General features: G+C 43.8%; 1 protein-coding gene across 1 annotated transcript in view; it reads right to left on the bottom strand.

Moving 5' to 3' along the window:
- SMARCC1 (SWI/SNF related BAF chromatin remodeling complex subunit C1) overlaps positions 1–21,083 on the bottom strand; it is a 204,525-nt gene that overhangs the window by 2,522 nt on the left and 180,920 nt on the right. The window contains exon 27 of the mRNA XM_074403944.1: positions 2,217–2,393. Coding sequence (XP_074260045.1) covers positions 2,217–2,393 — 177 coding nt within the window. The remainder of the gene's footprint in view (positions 1–2,216; positions 2,394–21,083) is intronic.

The raw sequence follows: 21,083 nt of genomic DNA, 5'->3' as shown, positions 1-21,083 counted from the left end.
TGGCAAGCAACCAATGCAGCCTGGGAGGCATGGATTCTACTGTGGTCTATGCAGGTCAGTTCCTTCTGAACCTCCAGGACACTGCTCGTGTTGCTTAGCCTAACCCAAGTGACTGGGGAATGGGAGGTGTCTGAATTTCCCCCACCCCCCTTCCAGGCCAACTCCTTCCAAGAATCACTTTAGACCCTTTCAAAAGTTAACTTTGATTTTATTGTATTTCAATGGTTCTTAAATTTTATTTCTTCAGTTAAACAGTAAGCTCTTTCCTGGGCCAGTTCTGTGTCTTTCTTTCTGTCACAGTTCCCAGCCTAGTTGGGCACAAAATAGATTATCAATAAATGCTTGCTGGTTAAATGTTTCCACTAGAGCCAGAGAGCATCACTTGAGGCAGTTGCCGAAAAACTGGATAGTCCAGGGAGGCCTCCACAGCTCCTCAACTGCAGTCCTTGGATTTTTGGCCCAAACTAGGTCATGTCCTGAAGGGAACAATTAGTATGAGTGTCTGGGGCTCTTTCCTATTTCAACTTTAGCTGCTTTAGTGTACAAAGCAACCCTAGAGATCATTTAATCCGGATTTTAAAAACCTCTACATCTTGCCAGAAATGAAAACCTATGAAACACAGTACAGCCTTGCTCACCAATCGATTCACCCAACTCTATGCCCAAGAGGTTTCTACCAAACCCTTAAGACTCTTCAAAGCATTTTGAAGCTCACTGATCTAATCCCTTGTGTTATCTTTCAGTGGAGGAAATGAAGGGCTGAAATAGAGAAGCAATTCATTCAATGTCACCTACCTAGTATCCTAGAACCAATTCACATGGCTCAGAATTCCCAGAGCACTGATTTATGGCAGAACCAGGCAGTGGCTGGGGAAGTGCCACCTAAAACCCTCCACATTCTCAAGGAACTCTACTGAGGTCCCTTTGGGAAGGAATCCTTAAGTGTAAAACATGGGTGACCAGGACATGACAGGGGTAAAGACCAGTGATACTACCTCTACAACAGGGATAAAAAACTGGTCAACAATCTTGGTAGACTAGTTTTGTGTGGTGCACAGGGTGGCCTGGCAAACATTTTATTGCCAAGAAAAAGAGGTAACTACTATACTGTACAACTTCTGACCACTAGCTTAAGGGAGGTAATTAAAAAAAATTGTTGTAATCTTATATACCTACATAAATTATTGTTTTTCTTCTGTGCACCTACTTTGTCCCAGACTCTGGGGGCCAGAGAAGAGTAAGACATGTTTCTGTCCATGAAGTCTCCCAGAATATTACGGTGTACTTACGGCACATCCTACACAGTCTCATGTAACCTTGGTAAGTTCTATCCAAGTTTTCATTTCTTGTTTTCCCAACTAAAGCTCCTACAGAGCAAGAATTCTTATGCTTCCTATCTCTTTGAACTATAAATAATAGCTAAACTTTTGGCAACATGTGAACCTCTACATGAACCTAAGATTAGAGATGTGGCTGGGGTACCTGACCCACTACTGGCTGCATTTCAGTATCCTCCTGAATGGGAAGGCCTTCTGGAGTAAGGCCAGAGCCTCTAAAGCAACCCTTAGGCCAAAATTGAAGCGGAGCAAGAGCCTATGGGAGAAATGACCTGGCCTCTAAACACAACCTCAGACAAGTGTAACTTAGCAGCATCAGTGCTTTCTCCATTGAGCTTGCTGGGACTCCCTATTTCGTCTCAACACAGCCCCTGAATAGTACTTTCTTACTCTACACAGCAACTACTAATAAACCAAGAATGTGTACAAGAAACATATTTGTTATTCCACCTCTAAATTCATTTCTATTCTTTTCTCTACACACATCACCTTTGAACCCTGTACCTAAAAAAGACTCCTCCTGTAGGGAAAATAACAACCAGTAGCTCTACCTGTCTGTTAAAGAGTCAAAAATAAGACAGGCTTAAATAGGAGTGGGAGATGAGTATCTTTTTGGTCCCAATGCTGACAGTGAATGCCATAAAGGCAATGGTACACAATCCTGATTAGAAGCATTTTTTCACCTGTGCACCTGCCCATCAGGGTTGCTAAAGAATACAGACTGAAAACTGGTCTTCTAGAAGCCAGATACTGTCAGAGACTGGATCATCCATGAACCTGCCAAATCTCAAGGAGAGAACAAGGCCTCCTTCCCTTATCTACAGCCCTCCCAGACAGACCAGATCCTGAGATAATGCATTCCCCGACCATGCTACTTACACATGCCATTAGGTGCTGTCAGGGGTACCCGGGGTCCTAAGATGTTTCCTGGCATTGGAGGCATGCCAGGAGGGGTGGGGCCACTCCCAGAGGGGTGGATGTTGGCTGCAACAGTGGGAATCATGCGGCCTGCCATGTGCTGTCCAGGCATCATGGAACCTGGGCCTGGTATCTGACCTGTGGAGGGACATTGAAAGTACTGTAAGTATACCAGAAAGGGGTATAAGAAAGTGATCAACTTAATGTCTAACTCCTAAATACAGACAAATATCTGACCTTCCAAAGGATGTGAAATACCAAGAAAGCAATAATCTGTAATAATCTCTATGTCTAGCTTTTTCTATTCTGGGTTTATTGGAGGGAGGGTGTTAACTGGGGTAGGTCTGTGGGGTGACTGATTACTCTAAACACTGGCAAGCAGGTAGCTGTTAAAAGAAATGGCAAAGGTTCCCTAGAAGAAAGCACTCATTCTCATTAGTTTGGGTGAGCAGTAGATTGTCAAATGTCTTCCTGAGGATATGCAATGCCAAGCACAGACCATGGGGAATGGAGAGGACTTTAAAGGAAGTCAGTCAGTAAAAGGACCACAACCCAGTCCAGATTGTGCTCCATGGCTTCCAGGGAAGGTCTTGTCTGAAAGGATAGTAGCACTGTGAAATCACCATTAAAAGGGGATTCTGATCTGAATCCCCAAGACCTGTTCACAAAAATTTCTCCCATTAAAACCCTCATGTATGGTTTATTAAAAAAAAAAAAAAAAAAAAAAAAAAAAAATTGGCCAGGCATGGTGGCTCACAGCTGTAATCCCAGCACTTTGGGAGGCTGAGGTGGGCAGATCACAGGGTCAGGGGATCGAGACGATTCTGGCTAACATGGTCTCTACTAAAAATGCCAAAAAAAAAAAAAAAAATTAGCTGGGCATGGTGGTAGCTCATGCCTGTAGTCCTAGCTACTCAAAAGGTTGAGGCAGGAGAACTGCTTGAACTCAGGAGGCGGAGGTTGCAGTGAGCTGAGATTGTGCCACTGTACTCCAACCTGGGCAACAGAGCGAGACTTCATCTTAAAAAAAAAAAAAAAAAGCCGGGCGCGGTGGCTCAAGCCTGTAATCCCAGCACTTTGGGAGTCCGAGGCGGGTGGATCACGAGGTCAAGAGATCGAGACCATCCTGGTCAACATGGTGAAACCCCGTCTCTACTAAAAATACTAAAAATTAGCTGGGCATGGTGGCGTGTGCCTGTAATCCCAGCTACCCAGGAGGCTGAGGCAGGATAATTGCCTGAACCCAGGAGGCGGAGGTTGCGGTGAGCCGAGATCGCGCCATTGCACTCCAGCCTGGGTAACAAGAGTGAAATTCCGTCTCAAAAAAAAAAAAAAAAAAAAAAAAGCAGAGGTGGGCGGATCACAAGGTCAGGAGTTCGAGACCAGCCTGGCCAACATAGTGAAACCCCGTCTCTACTAAAAATACAAAAATTACAATCCAAGTAGCTGGGATTGCAGGCGCCCAACACCTGCAATCCCAGCTACTTGGGACGCTGAGGTAGGAGAATCACTTGAACCTGGGAGGCAGAGTCTGCAGTGAGCCAAGATAGCACCACTGCACTCCAGGCTGGGTGACAGAGCGAGACTCCATCTCAAAGAAAAAACAACACAACAACGAATAACTTACAGAGCCCACCATGAAGCACTGGAGTGGGGAAACACAGACATCTCTTCTGTGACATCTCTTTCTTTTGGAGATGGAGTCTCACTCTGTCACCCAGGCTGGAGTGCAGTGGCACTCAGCTCACTGCAACCTCTATCTCCTGGGTTCAAGTGATTTTCGTGCCTCAGTTTCCCAAGTAGGTGAAATTACAGGTGCCCACTGCCATGTCCAGCTAATTTTTTGTATTTTTAGTAGAAATGGGGTTTTGCCATGTTGCCATGCTGGTCTTGAACTCCTGAGCTCAGGCAGTATGACTGCCGTGGCCTCCCAAAGTGCTGGGATTACAGGCGTAAGCCACTCTTCCTATTGTTTTCTAATTAATGACAGAAGACCCTACAGTACTCAATACTGTTGTTCAATAGTGAGGGACACAAACACTAAATGAATCATTTGAGAGATGAGAATCATGAGAATCAATGTAGTTTTTTTCCCCTTTAAATCTAGGGACTTTATTAACTATGTAAAAGGACAACTGTATGAAACTGAATATAGATTAGAAGACAGTACTGAGACAGCTAGAAATAAGAATGCTTGATCTTGAAAAATATGGAGATGGGACCATTTAATAGCTAACTGGCAATTAAAATACAGAAAGCAGTATTGAACACTGAGGGACAAGAACACTAATATACCTCCTGTATTCAGTTTCATACTGAGCCTTTAGAAAACTATTTCTGTAAAGAGCCAGATAGTAAATATTTTAGTCTTTGCCAGCCATACGGTCTGTATCACAACTATTCAACTCTACAATGTAAGCATGAAGGCAGTCATAGATGATCACAACAAATAGGCGTGGCTGTGTTCTAATACATATTTATGAACTCTAAAAGGTTAATTTCACAATTTTTTCATGTGACATGAAACATTATTCTTATTTTGATATCTGCCCCATCCCCAACCATTGAGATTATAAAAACCACTCTTAGCTTACAACCTGTATGAAGAACAACTGATGAGCCAGAGTTCATCCTAGGCTATAGGCAATCCCTGCTTTGGACATGAGGGTAAATATTTATTAGTTCTTAAACCAAGTGATTTGGCTGCTGGGCTTGTTTTGTTTTGTTGAGACAGGGTCTCATTTTCCACCCAGGTTGGAGTGCAGTGGTGCAATCACAGATCATTGCAGTCTCAACCACTTCAACTTAAGTGATCCTCCAGCCTTAGTCTCTCAAGTAGTTGGAACTACAGGGAAGTACCACCATGCCTGGCTACTTTTTTATTTTGTAGAGATAGGGTCTCAATATGTTTCCCAGGCTGGTAGTCCTGTTTTTTGTTGTTGTTCTTGTTGTTTTTGAGATGTTCACTCTGTCACCCAGCCTGGAGTGCAGTGGCACGATTTCAGCTCACTGCAACCTCTGCCTCCTGGGTTCAAGCAATTCTCCTGACTCAGCCTCCCAAATAGTTAAGTCTACAGATGTACATCACCATGCCCGACTAATTTTTTTTTTTTCTGTATTTTTAGTAGAGATGGGGTTTCACTATGTTGGCCAGGCTGATCTTGAACTCCTAATGTCAGGTGATTCACACACCTCAGCCTCCTAAAGTGCTGGGTTTACAGGCATGGGCCACTCACTGCACCTGGCTGTAGTCCTGGTTTTAAAGAGTAATAAATTAAGGAGAATAATTTAATAGGCACAATCAAGTCTCTTTTTTTCTTTTTTCTGAGACAGAGTCTTGCTCTGTCGTAATCTTGGCTCACTGCAACCTCCGCTTCCCAGGTTCAAGTGATTGTTCTGCCTCAGCCTCCCAAGTAGCTGGGATTATGGGTGTGTGCCACCACACCCAGATAATTTTTTTTTTTTTTTGGGTAGAGATGGGGTTTTACCATGTTGCCCAGGCTGGTCTCGAACTCCTGACCTCAAGTGATCTACCCATCTTGGCCTCCCAAAGTGCTGGGATTACAGGCATGAGCCATCATGCCTGGTTTGAAATTTTTTTATGCTCTACAGAATAAGAAAGAGGAATCAATACAGTTTTTCTTTAAATCTAGGGACTTTACTGTCTATGTAAGGACAACTGTATGAAACTGAATATAGATAGGTTAGAAGACAGTAATGAGACAGCTAGAAATAAGGAGGCTTAATCTTGAAAAATTTGGAGATGGGACCAAATTAAAATACACAAAGCAGTACTGAAGATAATAAGTACAGACTCTGTCACTACAAAGAAAGAGGTCTATCTTAACACAAACAAAGCTTAAAACCACACCCTGCCTATCTCCAGTGGCTGTTCCTTCACCCAAGAACGTAAGAGAGGAGCACTTTACTTCAGAGGTGTCAATGAACAGCTCTACAATGAGGTATAAGAATTAGGAATAAGGGACCAGGTGCAGTGGCTCACGCCTGTAATCCCAGCACTTTTCAGGCAGGTGGATCATCTGAGGTCAGGAGTTTGGGAGCAGCCTGACCAACATGGTGAAACCCCATCTCTACTAAAAATAGAAATTTAGCCAGGCATGGTGGCATGCACCTATAATCTCAGCTACTTGGGAGGCTGAGGCAGGATAATTACTTGAACCCAGGAGGTAGAGGTTGCAGTGAGCCAAGATTGTGCCATTGCACTCCAGCCTGGGCAATGAAACTCCATTAAAAAAAAAAAAAATTAGGAATAAGGGTAGTAGTCCAGTCTTCCAGGGACTACCTTTCAAAGTAAAATACATCAACATTATGCCCCAGAATATACAGAATAGTGAGTTTCGGGCCCTCTGGCCCATATTTCTGTACTCTATAATGTAATGCAAAGCCCAGCAGAGGAGTCCCAGAGATCCACCTGCTGGAAAATAACTTGGTCAAATCACTTTGGCAAAACCAAGAGCAGCTGCTAAATCTACTCCTACGTGTACACTGCTACTAGGACCAACTGACCATCATTAATTTTTGTCTTTTTATGCTTGTGCTGTGGAGCTAGGAGGAGTCTGCCAATCTAGCGACTGACTCAGAGATAAAACGGACAAATGGCAAGAACACTATAAGGCATACAAAGGATGAGTGCACATAAATGAATGACAGGCAAATCAAGGAAAAACCATGGAAGCAGCAAGCCAAAAAATGAAGAATTTCCAGCTTATTAATAAATATGTATAACTTGGAATTGTGGATGAGACGTTAAGTAAAGTGAAGGAAAAGTATTAGAGACAGGATTAATCCTACAAACATCTGGGAGAGCAGGGAGCCAAGAACTCAGGCATTCTTGTGGCGGGGCTGTGAGGCCACATGCTTGTAGATCTACAAGCCAGTAAGAAGTAACAGAAATCCTGGATGCCTTGGCCCACCATCAGGGAATATGTGCAGGACAGCAGGAAGACTTTGTAAGATCTGCATACCCACATCCCTACAGCCCATCCTCTGTTCTCCATCTCTAACCTGTCGTTTCAGGACTGTTATATAAGTGGAGTACGGTTTGCAACCTTTCGGGACTGGCTTCTTTTTCTACTCCAGGTAATTTCCTAGAAAGTCACCAGTGCTGTGTACAGCCACAGGCTGTTCTTCTCAGTGCTGGATGGTGCTCCTTGCTGTGGATGGACCACACAGCCTAAGGAGAATATCGGATGGTTCTCACTTTTTGGCTACTATGAATAAAGCTGCTAAGAAAGTTTGTGTACTGGCTAAAAAATTTTTTAAACACACGGCCAAGCCTAAGTTAAACAATCAGAAAATAATGTGAATGTCACTCCCATTATTCCTGAGGTACCATTTATAGGCAGCATCTTCATCAACACTATACCCTTCTGTGGTACCTTACTATCTTTCATTTGTATTACACTGAGGCTTAGAAAGGTTTTTGTTTGTCTGTTTTTGAGATGGAGTTTTAACTCTGTTCCCAGGCTGGAATGCAGAGGCACAATCTTGGCTCACTGCAACCTCTGCCTCCCAGGTTCAAGTGATTCTCATGCCTCAGCCTCCCACGTAGCTGGGATTACAGGCGTGTACCACCATGCCCAGCTAACTGCTGTATTTTTAGTAGAGATGGAGTTTCACCATGTTGGTCAGGATGGTCTCGATCTCTCGATCCACCTCGGCCTCCCAAAGTGCTGGGATTACAGGTGTGAGCCATCACTCCTGGCCAGGCTTTTTTTTTTTTTCCTTCTAAAAACAAAAACAACAAAACTGCTGGGTCTGTCATTATTCAAAGGAAAAAGGGGTATGTTAATTTAAAAAGGAGTCATGCATGTAGAACAAAGGGTGAGGACTTCAACAGTAAGGCTAGAGGACTTAGTGAAAGGTTCTGAAGAGAAGCTTGAACCTAATTTTCTGTGGGATGGAAAGCAATTTTTTAGAGTATGTTTAAGAGATGGGCTCTTGCTACATTACCCAGGGTGAACTAGACCTCCTAGGCTCACATGATTCTCCTGCCTCAGCCTCCTGTGTAGCTGGGGTTACAGGTGCATGCAACCATGACCAGCTAGGACAGAAAGCTTTAAGAAGGGATGCAGAGGAGTTAGAGCCTAGAGCAGAGAAAAACTGCTTTTATATAACTATGGGCTGAATGTCAGGATGATGAGACAGACAGGGATAGGAGACAGAAATGGCACCCTGCAGGTTCCTTTTTCTTTTTAAGAGATGAGGTCTAGCTTTGTCACCCAGGATAGAGTACAGTGGTACTGTCATAGTTCACTGAAGCCTCGAATTCCTGGGCTCAAGTGATGCTCCTCCCGAACGCAACTTCCCGAGTAGCTAGGATTACAGGTGTGCACCACCACGCCAGCTAATTTTTTATAGAAATGGGGTCGTACAATGTTGCCCAGGCTGGTTTCAAACCCCTAGGCTCAAGTGATCCTCCGACTTGTGTCTCCTGAGTTGCCAGGACTATGGCTGTGAGCTATTGTGCCCAGCTGCAGGTTCCTTAAGTCTGGGGATTGGTGACAGAGCAAGGAGGAAGGGCAGGCACAGAGCTCAGAAGGAGAAATAATTTGGGTTTGGCTGGGCATGGTAGCTCACGCCTGTAATCCTAGCACTTTGGGAGGCCGAGGTGGGTGGATCACCTGAGGTCAAGAGTTCAAGACCAGCCTGCTCATCATGGTGAAACCCCATCTTAAAAAAAAAAAAAAAAAAAAAAAGATTTTGGGTTTCATACCTGACTGCTGGGAGCGTGAAGATGGGATGACATGAAGAGGACACAGGAAAACTTTTCCTTTGGGAATAGGAGATGCAGGCTTGGCAGCCATGTAGTGAAATACAGAGGTATGGGTGAAGGGAAGGTAAAGAACTGCCAGAGTTTCAAATAAAGCAGTGGCAAACACAGAGACTTATTATTCTAAGATTCTCCACAAAGCTGTCAAAGAGGCACCTTTGTTTTTAAGGTGGTACTGTCCCAACTCCCTTTCAGAGATCTCTTTTTTGCTCTCTTCCTATCCCATAACCTGCTAGGCCACTAATAAAAGCAACACTTTGTTTTCCACTCTCTAAATCACTACTAATGATTTTCAAATGGTACTCTAGGTGGTGTGAAGGGTGATAGGAGATGATTTCGTTGTTGGTGGAGGCAGGCGGCCTCCTTTTTAGCTAAAAAGTACAAAATTCTAGCTTGCAGACCAGGCGTCCCCAAACTTTTTACACAGGAGGCCAGTTCACTGTCCCTAAGACAGTTGGAGGACCACCACATACTGTGCTCCTCTCACTGACCATCAATGAAAGAGGTGCCCCTTCCTGAAGTGTGGTGGGGGGCCGGATAAATGGCCTCAGGGGGCCGCATGGCCGTAGTTCGGGGACGCCTGCTGCAGACGGAAAGAAAACTTCAAATGGACTTGGGAAGCCATATACTAGAACAAATAATGTGGCTCATGTTTATCAATGGGTCCAGGTTGCTTCCTTCCAAGTCCAACCTGGACAGAGGCCTTAAACAAGTTAGGAAGAACATATTGCTGCCCTTCACAGGTCTCTCTCTCTCTCTCTCTCTCTCTCTCTCTCTCAACCTCTGAGCTTCGGTTTCCTAAGATTTATTGAATAAAGCTACATATGTGGCCCGGCACAGTGGCTCATGCCTGTAATCCCAGCACTTAGTGAAGCTGAGGTGGGTGGATCACCTGAGGTCAGGAGTTTGAGACCAGCCTGACCAACATGGTGAAACCCTGTCTCTACTAAAAATACAAAAATCAGCCATGTGTGGTGGTACACGTCTATAGTCACAGGTACTAAGGAGGCTGAGGAGAAGATCATTTAAACCTGGGAGGCAGAGGATGCAGGGAGCTGAGATCATGCCACTACCAGCCTGGGAGACAGAGTGAGACTCTGTCTCAAAAAAATATCAATTAAATAAGAAAAGAAACAATAAATAAGTGCCTACCTTTACCACAAAGCTTTCTGTGTGATCAGAAGTACTATTAGTGACAGAGCCTTATTATGCCACTGGCTCCTCAAACACTCTTGTAAGAAATATAGCAAATATTCCCATTTTATCAAGAGTAAACAGAAAAGTTAAAAGACTTCTTTATAGTCACAGAACTAGTAAAGGGAATAAGAAATGAGGCCCAAGTTTCCTAACTCTAAATCCAATTCTCTTTCTACTGCACTACTTTGTGCTTAACTAAAACAGTTCATGTGAAGGGATGTAATACAGCCAGGCACAGTGGCTCATGCCTGTAGTCTCAGCACTTTGGGAGGCTGAGGTGGGTGGATCATGAGGTCAGGAGATTGAGACCGGCCTGGCTAAAATGGTGAAACCCCATTTCTACTAAAAATACAAAAAATTAGCCAGGTGTAGAGGCACACGCCTGTAATCTCAGCTACTTGGGAGGCTGAGGCAGGAGAATTGCTTGAACCCAGCAGGCGGAGGTTGTAGTGAGCCGACACTGCACCACTGCACTCTAGACAGGATAACAGAGCGAGACTCCGTCTAAAAAAAAAAAAAAAACGGGGGGAGCCAGGCGCGGTGGCTCAAGCCTGTAATCCCAGCACTTTGGGAGGCCGAGGCGGGTGGATCACTAGATCAAGAGACAGAGACCATCCTGGTCAACATGGTGAAACCCCGTCTCTACTAAAAATACAAAAAACTAGCTGGGCATGGTGGCGCGTGTCTGTAATCCCAGCTACTCAGGAGTCTGAGGCAGGAGAATTGCCTGAACCCAGGAGGCGGAGGTTGCGGTGAGCCGAGACCGCGCCATTGCACTCCAGCCTGGGTAACAAGAGCAAAACTCCATCTCAAAAAAAAAAAAAAAAAAAAAAAGTCACATGGAGGCAAAGATACAGAGAGAAGGTGGTGCAAACATGGAGCAAAGAAACATGTGGCCATAAAACAAGGAATGTTGCATGCCACCAGAAGTTGGAGAGACAAGAAACAGGATTCTTCCCTATATACCCTGGAAGAAGCATGGCTTTGCTGGATTTTGGACTTGATTCCCCAGACAGTAATAATAAATTTCTCGTTTTAAATTATTATGACAGGCCGGGAGCAGTGGCTCATGCTTGTAATCCAGCACTTTGGGAGCCCAAGGCGAGTGGATCACCTGAGGGCAGGAGTTTGAGACCAGTCTGGCCAACATGGTGAAACCCAGTCTCTACCAATAATACAAAAATTAGCCAGGCATGCACATGCCTGTAATCCCAGCTACTTGGGAGGCTAAGGTAGGAGAATCACTTGAACCCTGGAGGTGGAGGTTAGAATGAGCCGAGATCACACCACTGCACTCCAGTCTGAGCTACAAGAGCAAAAGTCTGTCTCAAAAAAAAAAAAAATATATATATATATATATATATATATATTTATTTATTATAACACCCTCAGGAAACTATGTACGAAATAGGTGCTATGCCCTGTACTAAAGAGTTTTATAAATGTTAACTCATTTGATCCCCATAACAACACTATAAACCAGGCACTATTATCCCTGTGGAAGAAAGGGGAGGACACAAAGATTAAGTAGCTTGCCCAATGTCATAAAGCATGTAAATGAGGGAGTCCAGATCTCATGCAGCTACTCTGATTCTAGAGACGGTGGGTGCTTGCAACCAAAATGCACTCCAGACAATCAAGGTCTGGAAAGGGGTCCAACAGGTGCTCTTTCAGCAGGGACTCAGAGACAATGTGATGCAAAAACCCTGCTGCTACCAAACTGATTAATGTGCTATTTGTCTCATGCTTGGCTCCAGACAGAAATGACTTTCTGAACCAGTAATTCAGAGTGTATGTTCCAGCAGAGAAATCAACTATTCAAGAAACAAAATGGCAAAGAGGTGCATCACTGGCTGATTGACAAATACCCAAGAGGTGATGTCTACCTATCATGCACTGGAAAATGCCTGCAGACTCTTGCTGTTAGGCCCAGTAGTACTGTTTCCAAAGCTATTGCTCAGTGGCATGGCCCATTTACCTATTACCCTACATCTTTATGACAACAAGCTGGGACAGGGCAGCTTTTGGGTTTTCTAAGGCTGTTAGTTTACTTATTGTAAATTCTAAAGCCTTGTGAAAAAGAGTATTTATCCTATTGTCACAAAGTCATAAAGCCACTGGGATATGGGTGTTCTGAGTATGAGAGGACAATGGCTCCTTCAGAGCAAAAATGAAGGTCTAGAGGAAAAGTAATTTACTTCTGTTTATGGGACCTTGCAAAGACAAACATCTCTCAGGAAAGGAAGGGGTACTTAAGAGTGAATGATGTCCCTTTGACATCCAGAGGTACTTCTGTCAGGTGCTATGCAACTTAGCACTGGTGTACCTGGAGCAGTGGATTTAGAGAAAAGATATGGGAGGAGATAAGAATAAGACTGAGTAACTGTCGACCATGCCAAGTGATGTGACAGTTATCTCTCTGAAGCCTCCAGGTTGTTAGGAAGATGATGGTAAGGGCCCAGTTTTGAGATAAGGAAACTAAGCCTCAGAGAAGCAATGTAATTTGGCCCAAAGTCACAATGAACAAGAGACTGAGCTGAGATTCAAATCCAAGTCTTTCTGACCCTGAGAGCCATTATCTTTTCCTTTACCACCCCTTCCTTTCCTCTCAGAAAAGGAAACTTTCAAGGATGAAATCTGAAATGGGGTAGAATTTAAGAAAACTCAGATGACAAAATCAATTCCTTTTAAAGCAACCGCTGTCCTGAAATCTAAACATCCTTACGGTTTTTGTGGTGTCTGATACATGTCTTGCCACTTTTAAATGAGCAACAGTGTCTGAAGGCATTTCCATTAATTCTTACTAACATGAAGAGATCTGGCCCGCACAAATCTGAAATGCATAGGAACAGGCCTTAGCAAACAAAGTAAAGGGTATAATATATCTCTTTTCCATTAAAAAAAAAAAAAAATCAGGTATTTCTTTTGGGAGAGGAGGAAAATGGGAGAGAGAGATGGCATCAAAACAGCAGTATCAAAGCTTAGAATGGTGGGAGTCTGACCTACATACAAGTTTTTTTTTTTTTTTTTTTTTAAACAGGCATCTGAAGCCTGAAAAATTAAAAAGTTTGCTAAAATTAGGTTTAACCAGTAGAAAAATCCCTCATACTCTCTCAGGTTTATTATATCTTTTACTAAAGCATTACACTCATGACACCTAATGGAATATTAGTGAAGGACCTTAATTTTATTATTTGAGTTGGGAAAGAAGGGTAGGGAAATAAAGTGAATCTAGGAAATAAAACCTGTGAATTTCCAGTCCTGAGCACATTTCATCAATACATTTCTAACTGTCTATAGCACATCCTCTGGCTGAGTCCCCAGGAGAACGGAAATAACAAAATCAGGGCCAAGTGAGGGGAAGCCCAGGCTCCTCAGAGACTGTGCCTCCCCACAGCAGCTTCCTGGGGGTGCCTGTGACAGACCCTCTTTGTTGAAGACTGGGCCCTCACTGTTCTCTTTGTGAGGGTAACCTGCTACCCCGGAAAGTAGCACAGCAGCCTTGTTATCACATGATGCAAGTAGGACCAAAGACACCGCAGATAATAAAATCTTGGCTGATGTGATGGGCTATTGCTTTTCTTTTTCAGTGTGGGGTTGATTCCAGGGGTGGGTCAGAGTGATGACTGGTTGTAATCCTTTCCTGAACTTTATTTCTGATGTGGTAGGGTTGTATAAGTAAGTCTGAGAGGCTTAAAAGTCAAGCGTAGCTGGGTGTGGTGGCACATGCCTGTACTCCCAGCTACTCAGGTAGCTGAGGTGAGAGGATTACTTGAGCCCAGGAATTCAAGGCTGCAGTGAGCCATGACTGCACCTCTCTACTCTAGGCTGGGGGACACAGCAACACCCTGTCTCAAAAAAAAAAAAAAAAAAGTTTTTTTTTTTTTTGAGCCGGAGTTTTGCTCTTGTTACCCAGGCTGGAGTGCAATGGCGCGATCTCGGCTCACCGCAACCTCTGCCTCCTGGGTTCAGGCAATTCTCCTGTCTCAGCCTCCTGAGTAGCTGGGGTTACAGGCACGCACAACCATGCCCAGCTAATTTTTTGTATTTTTAGTAGAGACGGGGTTTCACTATGTTGACCAGGATGGTCTCGATCTCTTGACCTCGTGATCCACCCACCTCGGCCTCCCAAAGTGCTGGGATTACAGGCTTGAGCCACCGTGCCCGGTTTTTTTTTTTTTTTTTTTTTTTTTACAGACAGGGTCTTGCTCTATCGCCCAGGTTGGAGTGCAGTGGCACAATCTTGGTTCAACTCAGCCTTGATCTCCTGGGCTGAAGCGATCTTCTCGCCTCAGCCTCCCAAGTAGCTGGGACCAGAGGTGCATGCCACCACACCCAGCAAATTCTTTTATTTTTTGTAGAGACAGGGTTTCACTGTGTTGCCCAGGCTGGTCTCAAACTCCTGAGCTCAAGCAATTTGTCTGCCTTGGCCTCCCAAAGTGCTGGGATTACAGGCATGGGCCATATTTTCAGCCCATTCTAGTTTTATCATCAGAGTATCATTGTATCAAGTCTGAGTTCTCATCAAATCAGACCAATCCTGTTGTGATTTTTTAGGCATTTCCAAAAATTCTTACAATATTAATAATGAGGAAACAATGAAGATATTAAAATCAAACATGTTCTTTCCCTCTGCTTTCACCTATAGCGCAAACACAAAAGCTTCCCCAATGCAGGCAGTGGACTTAAGATCCATGAGGAACACCCAAGAGTGCCTCATGTATTACAAATGCCTAAGAAGAGCTGGGCCTGCTGGCTCATGCCTGTAGCCCCAGCACTTTCAGAAGCCAAGATGAGAGGATCACTTGAGCTAAGGAGTTTGAGACCAACCTGGGCAACATAGTGAGACCTTGTCTCTACTAAAATACATACATGCCTATGGAGGGCAGAGCTTACCACTGTAATTATTTACTACATTTCTGTAATTTCCTTCTAACTTAAGTAATTTTCCTTTAAACCTGTGCTAAAGTTCCTACAGTCCTGAGCATCTAAACTTGGAGATCCTGCCAGGTGGGGTGGCTCATGCCTGTAATCCCAGCACTTTGGGAAGCTGAGGTGGGTGGGTCGCCTGAGGTCAGGAGCCTGAGACCAGCCTGGCCAACATGGTGAAACCCTGTCTCTACCAAAAATACAAAAATTAGCTGGGTGATGGCTGCTTATAACACCAGCTTCTAAGGAGGCTGAGGCAGGAAATCGCTTTAAGTTGGGAGGTGGAGGTTTCAGTGAGCCAAGACTGCACCATTACACTCCAGCCTGAGTGACAAGAGCGAAAGTCTGCTCAAAAAAAAAAAAAAAAAAAGGCCAGATGTGGTGGCTCACACCTGTAATCTCAGCACTCTGGGAGGCCAAGGCAGGTAGATCACCTGAGGTCAGAAGTTCAAGACCAGCCTGGGCAACATGGTGAAACCCCATCTCTACTGAAACTATAAAAATTAGCTGGGTGCAGTGGCACATGCCTATAATCCCAGCTACTCAGGAGGCTGAGGCAAGAGAATCCCCTGATCCCAGGAGAGAGAGGTTACAGTGAGCCAAGACTGCACCACTGCACTCTAGCCTGGGAAACAGAGCAAAACTCTCATCTCCAAAAAAAAAAAAATAAATAAAATAAAAAAAGAGAGATCCTAAGCAGTCAGAAGTGCCCTCTTGCTTGAGTAAGCAGCATATGTCAGCAAACAGCAGCCACCACCCAGGCCATTCTCCTTTGTGGTTCCCCATGTGCTTTCATATTCATAGATACCATGGCTCAGGGTGTGGTCAAGGGAATACCATACACATGTGCTTAAGAATTGGTTTCTGGCCGGGCACGGTGGCTCAAGCCTGTAATCCCAGCACTTTGGGAGGCCGAGGCGGGTGGATCACAAGGTCGAGAGATCGAGACCATCCTGGTCAACATGGTGAAACCCCGTCTCTACTAAAAATACAAAAAACTAGCTGGGCATGGTGGCGCGTGCCCGTAATCCCAGCTACTTAGGAAGCTGAGGCAGGAGAATTGCCTGAGCCCAGGAGGCGGAGGTTGCGGTGAGCCGAGATCGCGCCATTGCACTCCAGCCTGGGTAACAAGAGCGAAACTCCGTCTCAAAAAAAAAAAAAAGAATTGGTTTCTATTATGACTATTTATCTTTTGCCTTCTGGAATGGCAGTCTTATAGGGAGAATCTTAATGTACGCAACACTTGATATAATTTTATAGTTTAAATGAAAAGGAATGAAATGCAGTGCTGTGTATTTTATTAAGATCAACAAAACCTGGCCAGCTGTGGTGGCACACGCCTGTAATCTCAGCACTTTGGGAGGCCGAGGCAGGGGGATCACGAGGTCAAGAGACGGAGACCATCCCGGCCAACATGGCGAAATCCTGTCTCAACTAATAATACAAAAATTAGCTGGGTGTGGTGGTACGTGCCTGTAGTCCCAGCTGCTGAGGAGGCTGAGGCAGGAGAATCGCTTGAACATGGGAAGTGGAGGTTGCAGTGAGCTGAGATTGCACCACTGCACTCCAGCCTGGTGGTGACAGCGTGAGACTCCATCTCAAAAAAAAAAAAAAAAATCAACAAAATCTAAAGGTGGTCTAAGAATAAATGGGGCCAGCCTTCAGTTTCCATTTGCCAACTGAATACCAGAAACATTCTACTGCAGATACTTTCCTTGCCTTTTTACTTGGTAGAAAGAAACTAAGTTGGGATACTCTATCAGAGACAGAAACAAAATCTACCAAAAGCTGGAGCTCTTATCAAATAATAAGAGCCAAGGAAGGGCAACATGCACACAGTAGTCCCTAAACAAAAATTATAAGCATTTGATGAATCGAAGGTAGGGGAAAGGGCAGAAGGGCTGAAGGACTTACAGAGGTATAGGTACAAACTAAATGGAATATGTACAGGTGCCAGCTTGTACCACCTACATCGATACCTAGAGGTCCACATGTGTTTGAGAGCCTAGCAGATTTCATAATTCTGAGCTGCTATTTTAACAGGCTCTACCACTAACTGATGGAGAGTTTTGTAGAGAAAAATTACATGTAACTTATCTGCATACTTATACAGAAGCCAGAGAAATGAAAAATTAACCACTTGGTAATAAATCTGCCTAGTCTCTCCTCTCAGCACTTCCCCAACCTTACTGGCATTCAGAAGCTGATTATTCCTATCATCTATCAAAAAGTCTAGCCAAATACCAAAGACAGCCAACTGACTCAGATAATCTTCAGCTCCTAATGTAAAGGCTGTGGGCTGTGAACTTTTCTGGAATTTAGGAATCATGAGTTGGAAGGACCTGCCCAAAGCTCTTACCTTACCCTGTGGCAAATCAGAGATTAAAGCCATTCTGGTCCCAAAATGCTACAGACAAACTTACTTGCCCTGGTTTGAAAGTTCTCTCTAAGTCTGGGCACGGTAATTCACACCCGTAATCCCAGCACTTTGGGAGGCCAAAGTGGGCAGATCACCTGAGGTCGGGAGTTCAAGACTAGCCTGGCCAACATGGAGAAATCTCGACTCCACTAAAAAATAAAAAATTAGCTGGGTGTGGTAGTGCATGCCTGTAATTCCAGCTACTTTAGAGGCTGAGGTAGGAGAATCACTTGAATCCGGAAGGTGGAAGTTACGATGGGCCAAGATTGTCATTGTACTCCACTTTGGGCAACAAGAGTGAAACTCTGTCTCAAAAAAACAAACAAACAAACAAACAAACAAAAAAAACTCCTCTTTAGCTGAACTTTAGAATATAGTGATTCAGAGTTACCTGTTAGAGCCAGCCTTTTCTGAACTGGTAATTTTAAAATAGTGGGTTTAATTTCTTGTTGTTCTTTTTTTTTGAGAGGATCTCTCGCTCTGTTGTCCAGGCTGGATGGAGTGCAATGGCGTGCAACCTCTGCCTCATAGGTTCAAGCGATTCCCATGCCTTGGCCTCCTGAGTAGCTGGGATTACAGGCGTGTACCACCACATCTGGCTTATTTTTCTATTTTCAGTTCAGACAGGGTTTCAACATGTTGGCCAGGCGCTGGTCTTGAATTCCTGGCCTCAAGTGATCCACCTGCCTTGGCTTCCCAAAGTGCTGGGATTACAGGCGTAAGCCACCATGCCCAGCCTAATTTACTGTTGTTCTTAATTTTACTCTCTAACAGACTTGACTTAATTTTACATTCAAACTCCAAAGCAACCCAACAAAAGGGGTAATTTGGAAAAACGATTATCTTGAATTGCTGGAACTCTCACATACTGCTAGAGTGTAAACAGGCACCACCACTTTGCAAAAAGTTTGGCAGCATCTATTAATGTGAACATATGCTTATCCTATGATCTGCTCTTAGGTACATAAATACTCAATTCTACACCTTAGGAATATATCCAACAGAAATGTACATTTATGTCTTATGAAAAGACATGTGCTCATGTATGTTCACAACAGTACAAACTATTCGTAATAACTAAAACCCGGAAATCAGTCAAATGTCCAACAGAAGGACAGATTAACAAATAGTACAGCCACAGAGTAGAACACTGTATAGCAAACAGAAGGAATAAATGTACAACCACTAACAACAATGTGGATGCATCTCAGATATGCAGTATTGAGTGAAAGAAGCCAGACACGGCTGGGTGTGGTGGCTCATGCTTGTAATCCCAACACTTCGGGAGGTGGAGGTGGGAGGACTGCTTGAGGCCAGGAGTTCAAGACTAGCCTGGGCAATATGGTGAGCCCATGTCTCTACAAAAAAGTTTAAAAATCAGCGGGGCGTGGTGGTGTGCACCTGTGGTCCCAGCTACTCAAGAGGCTGAGGTGAGAGGATGGCTTGAGCCTGAGAGGTTGGGGCTGCAGTGAGCCATGATAGTGTCACTGCACTCCAGTCTGAGTGACAGAGTAAGATCCTGTCTCCAAAAAAAAAAAAAAAAAAAGGAAAGCAGCCAGACATAATAAATATCACTGTGGTTACATTTAGATAACATTCAACCAGCCCAACTAGTGTATGGTGCTAGAAGTCAGCACAGTTGTATCCTTGGAAGGGGAGGCGACTGAGTATAATGAGGGCCTCTGTGTGTTTGGTTATACAGGAATATTCTCTTTGTTAAAACTCATCAATTCTGCAAGTATAGAGGAAGTAAAAAAAAAAAATACAGCTAAATATTTATGATTTGTGCATTATCCAAAATGTACCTTGTATTTCAATAAAAAAATCATGAGACTATCTTGTCACAGACTAAAAATAAAAAAAAAACCCTCTGATCATGCATTGCAGTCAATAATTCTTTCCTTTACAAATCCACTTTAGAGCCGGGCACGGTGGCTCAAGCCTGTAATCCCAGCACTTTGGGAGGCCGAGGCGGGTGGATCACAAGGTCAGGAGATCGAGACCATCCTGGTCAACATGGTGAAACCCCGTCTCTACTAAAAATACAAAAAAAAAAATTAGCTGGGCATGGTGGTGCGTGCCTGTAATCCCAGCTACTCAGGAGGCTGAGGCAGGAGAATTGCCTGAACCCAGGAGGCGGAGGTTGCGGTGAGCCGAGATCACGCCATTGCACTCCAGCCTGGGTAACAAAAGCGAAACTCCATCTCAAAACAAACAAACAAACAAACAAAAAAAACAAATCCACTTTAGAAAAGCCTATTTTTGTGAGTAAGTAAAAAGATTAAAATGACCTATTTCTCTTTCAAAGACTATTTTATGAACTCTACTTTGCTGGCACTGCTTCACTAGAATAGTTGTATCTGAATCTGCTGTAAATCCCCTCTTAGTCTTCTGTCACGGGAGGCAGCACTGTGGCACTGGCCTCACCTTGGAATTAGATGGAGCTCAATGTGAATCCTGGCTCCCCATGGAGCAAAGCTATGTGGCCTTGCCATACATCAGTTCTTCAACTGTAACGTGTAATGAGAAGTAAGCAAAACAATGTAGGTGAAGGGCATGACACACAATCACCTATTATTACCAAATGTCATTTAGGGAAGAAAGCAGATGCACCTCTCTGCTCATCTTTTTCTTTTTTTTTTTTCTTTTTTCCAATGCAATCTTTGCTCATCTTTTACAAACTAAATGTAGATGCTAGCACTCCTCAGATGTTCTCTGTGAGCGGTTAATGTGAATATGATGCTTTAGCACCATCAGAACCAAATACTAAGTAGCTACTACAGTGAAGTTCCTCTTAAATGTTTATCCCAGTATTTTAGAAACTGAAATTTTACTTATTTTTTATTTTATTTTTCAGAGACAGGGTCTCACTCTGTTGCTCAGGCTGGAGTGTAATGGTGCAGTGGCACAATCACAGCTCACTGCAATCTCAAACTCCTGGGTTCAAGTGATCCTCTAGCCTCAGCTAGGACTACAGGCATGTAGCGCCACCACACCTGGCTAATCTTCTTCTTTTCTTTCTTTTTTTTTTTTGGTAGAGAAGAGACAGCATCTCTCTATATTGCCCAGGCTGTCTCAAACTCCTGGGGTTCAAGCGATCCGCACGCCTTGGCTTCCCAAAGTGCTGGGATTAAAGGTGTGAGCCACCAAGCCTGGCCTAGGAAATAAAATTTTAAAGAACTACTGTTTTTGAAAAATTACTTTGTGATCTGCACTCCATTAAGCATTTGTATCTTTTGAAAGCTGAACTGCGGAGAAAATCAGATCCCTTACAGAGAATTTAAGATCCACTCAAGTAGATAGAATAGAAGACTGAGAAAGAAAGCATCTTGTTGTTTTGAGCATGGCAAACTTCTAAGGCTATCTCCACAAATGTCATTTAGAATGGGAAGTCTGATGACAGTAGTAAATTTCATGACTGCAATTTAATTGTGTGTGTGTGTAAACAAAAGCTTCCCAAAGCAAACTTAGCCCCATTTTTCAGTAAAGC

This window comes from Saimiri boliviensis, chromosome 8 (assembly GCF_048565385.1).
Source record: "Saimiri boliviensis isolate mSaiBol1 chromosome 8, mSaiBol1.pri, whole genome shotgun sequence".
NCBI lineage: Eukaryota > Metazoa > Chordata > Mammalia > Primates > Cebidae > Saimiri > Saimiri boliviensis.
This window is presented reverse-complemented; position numbering and strand designations above follow the sequence as displayed.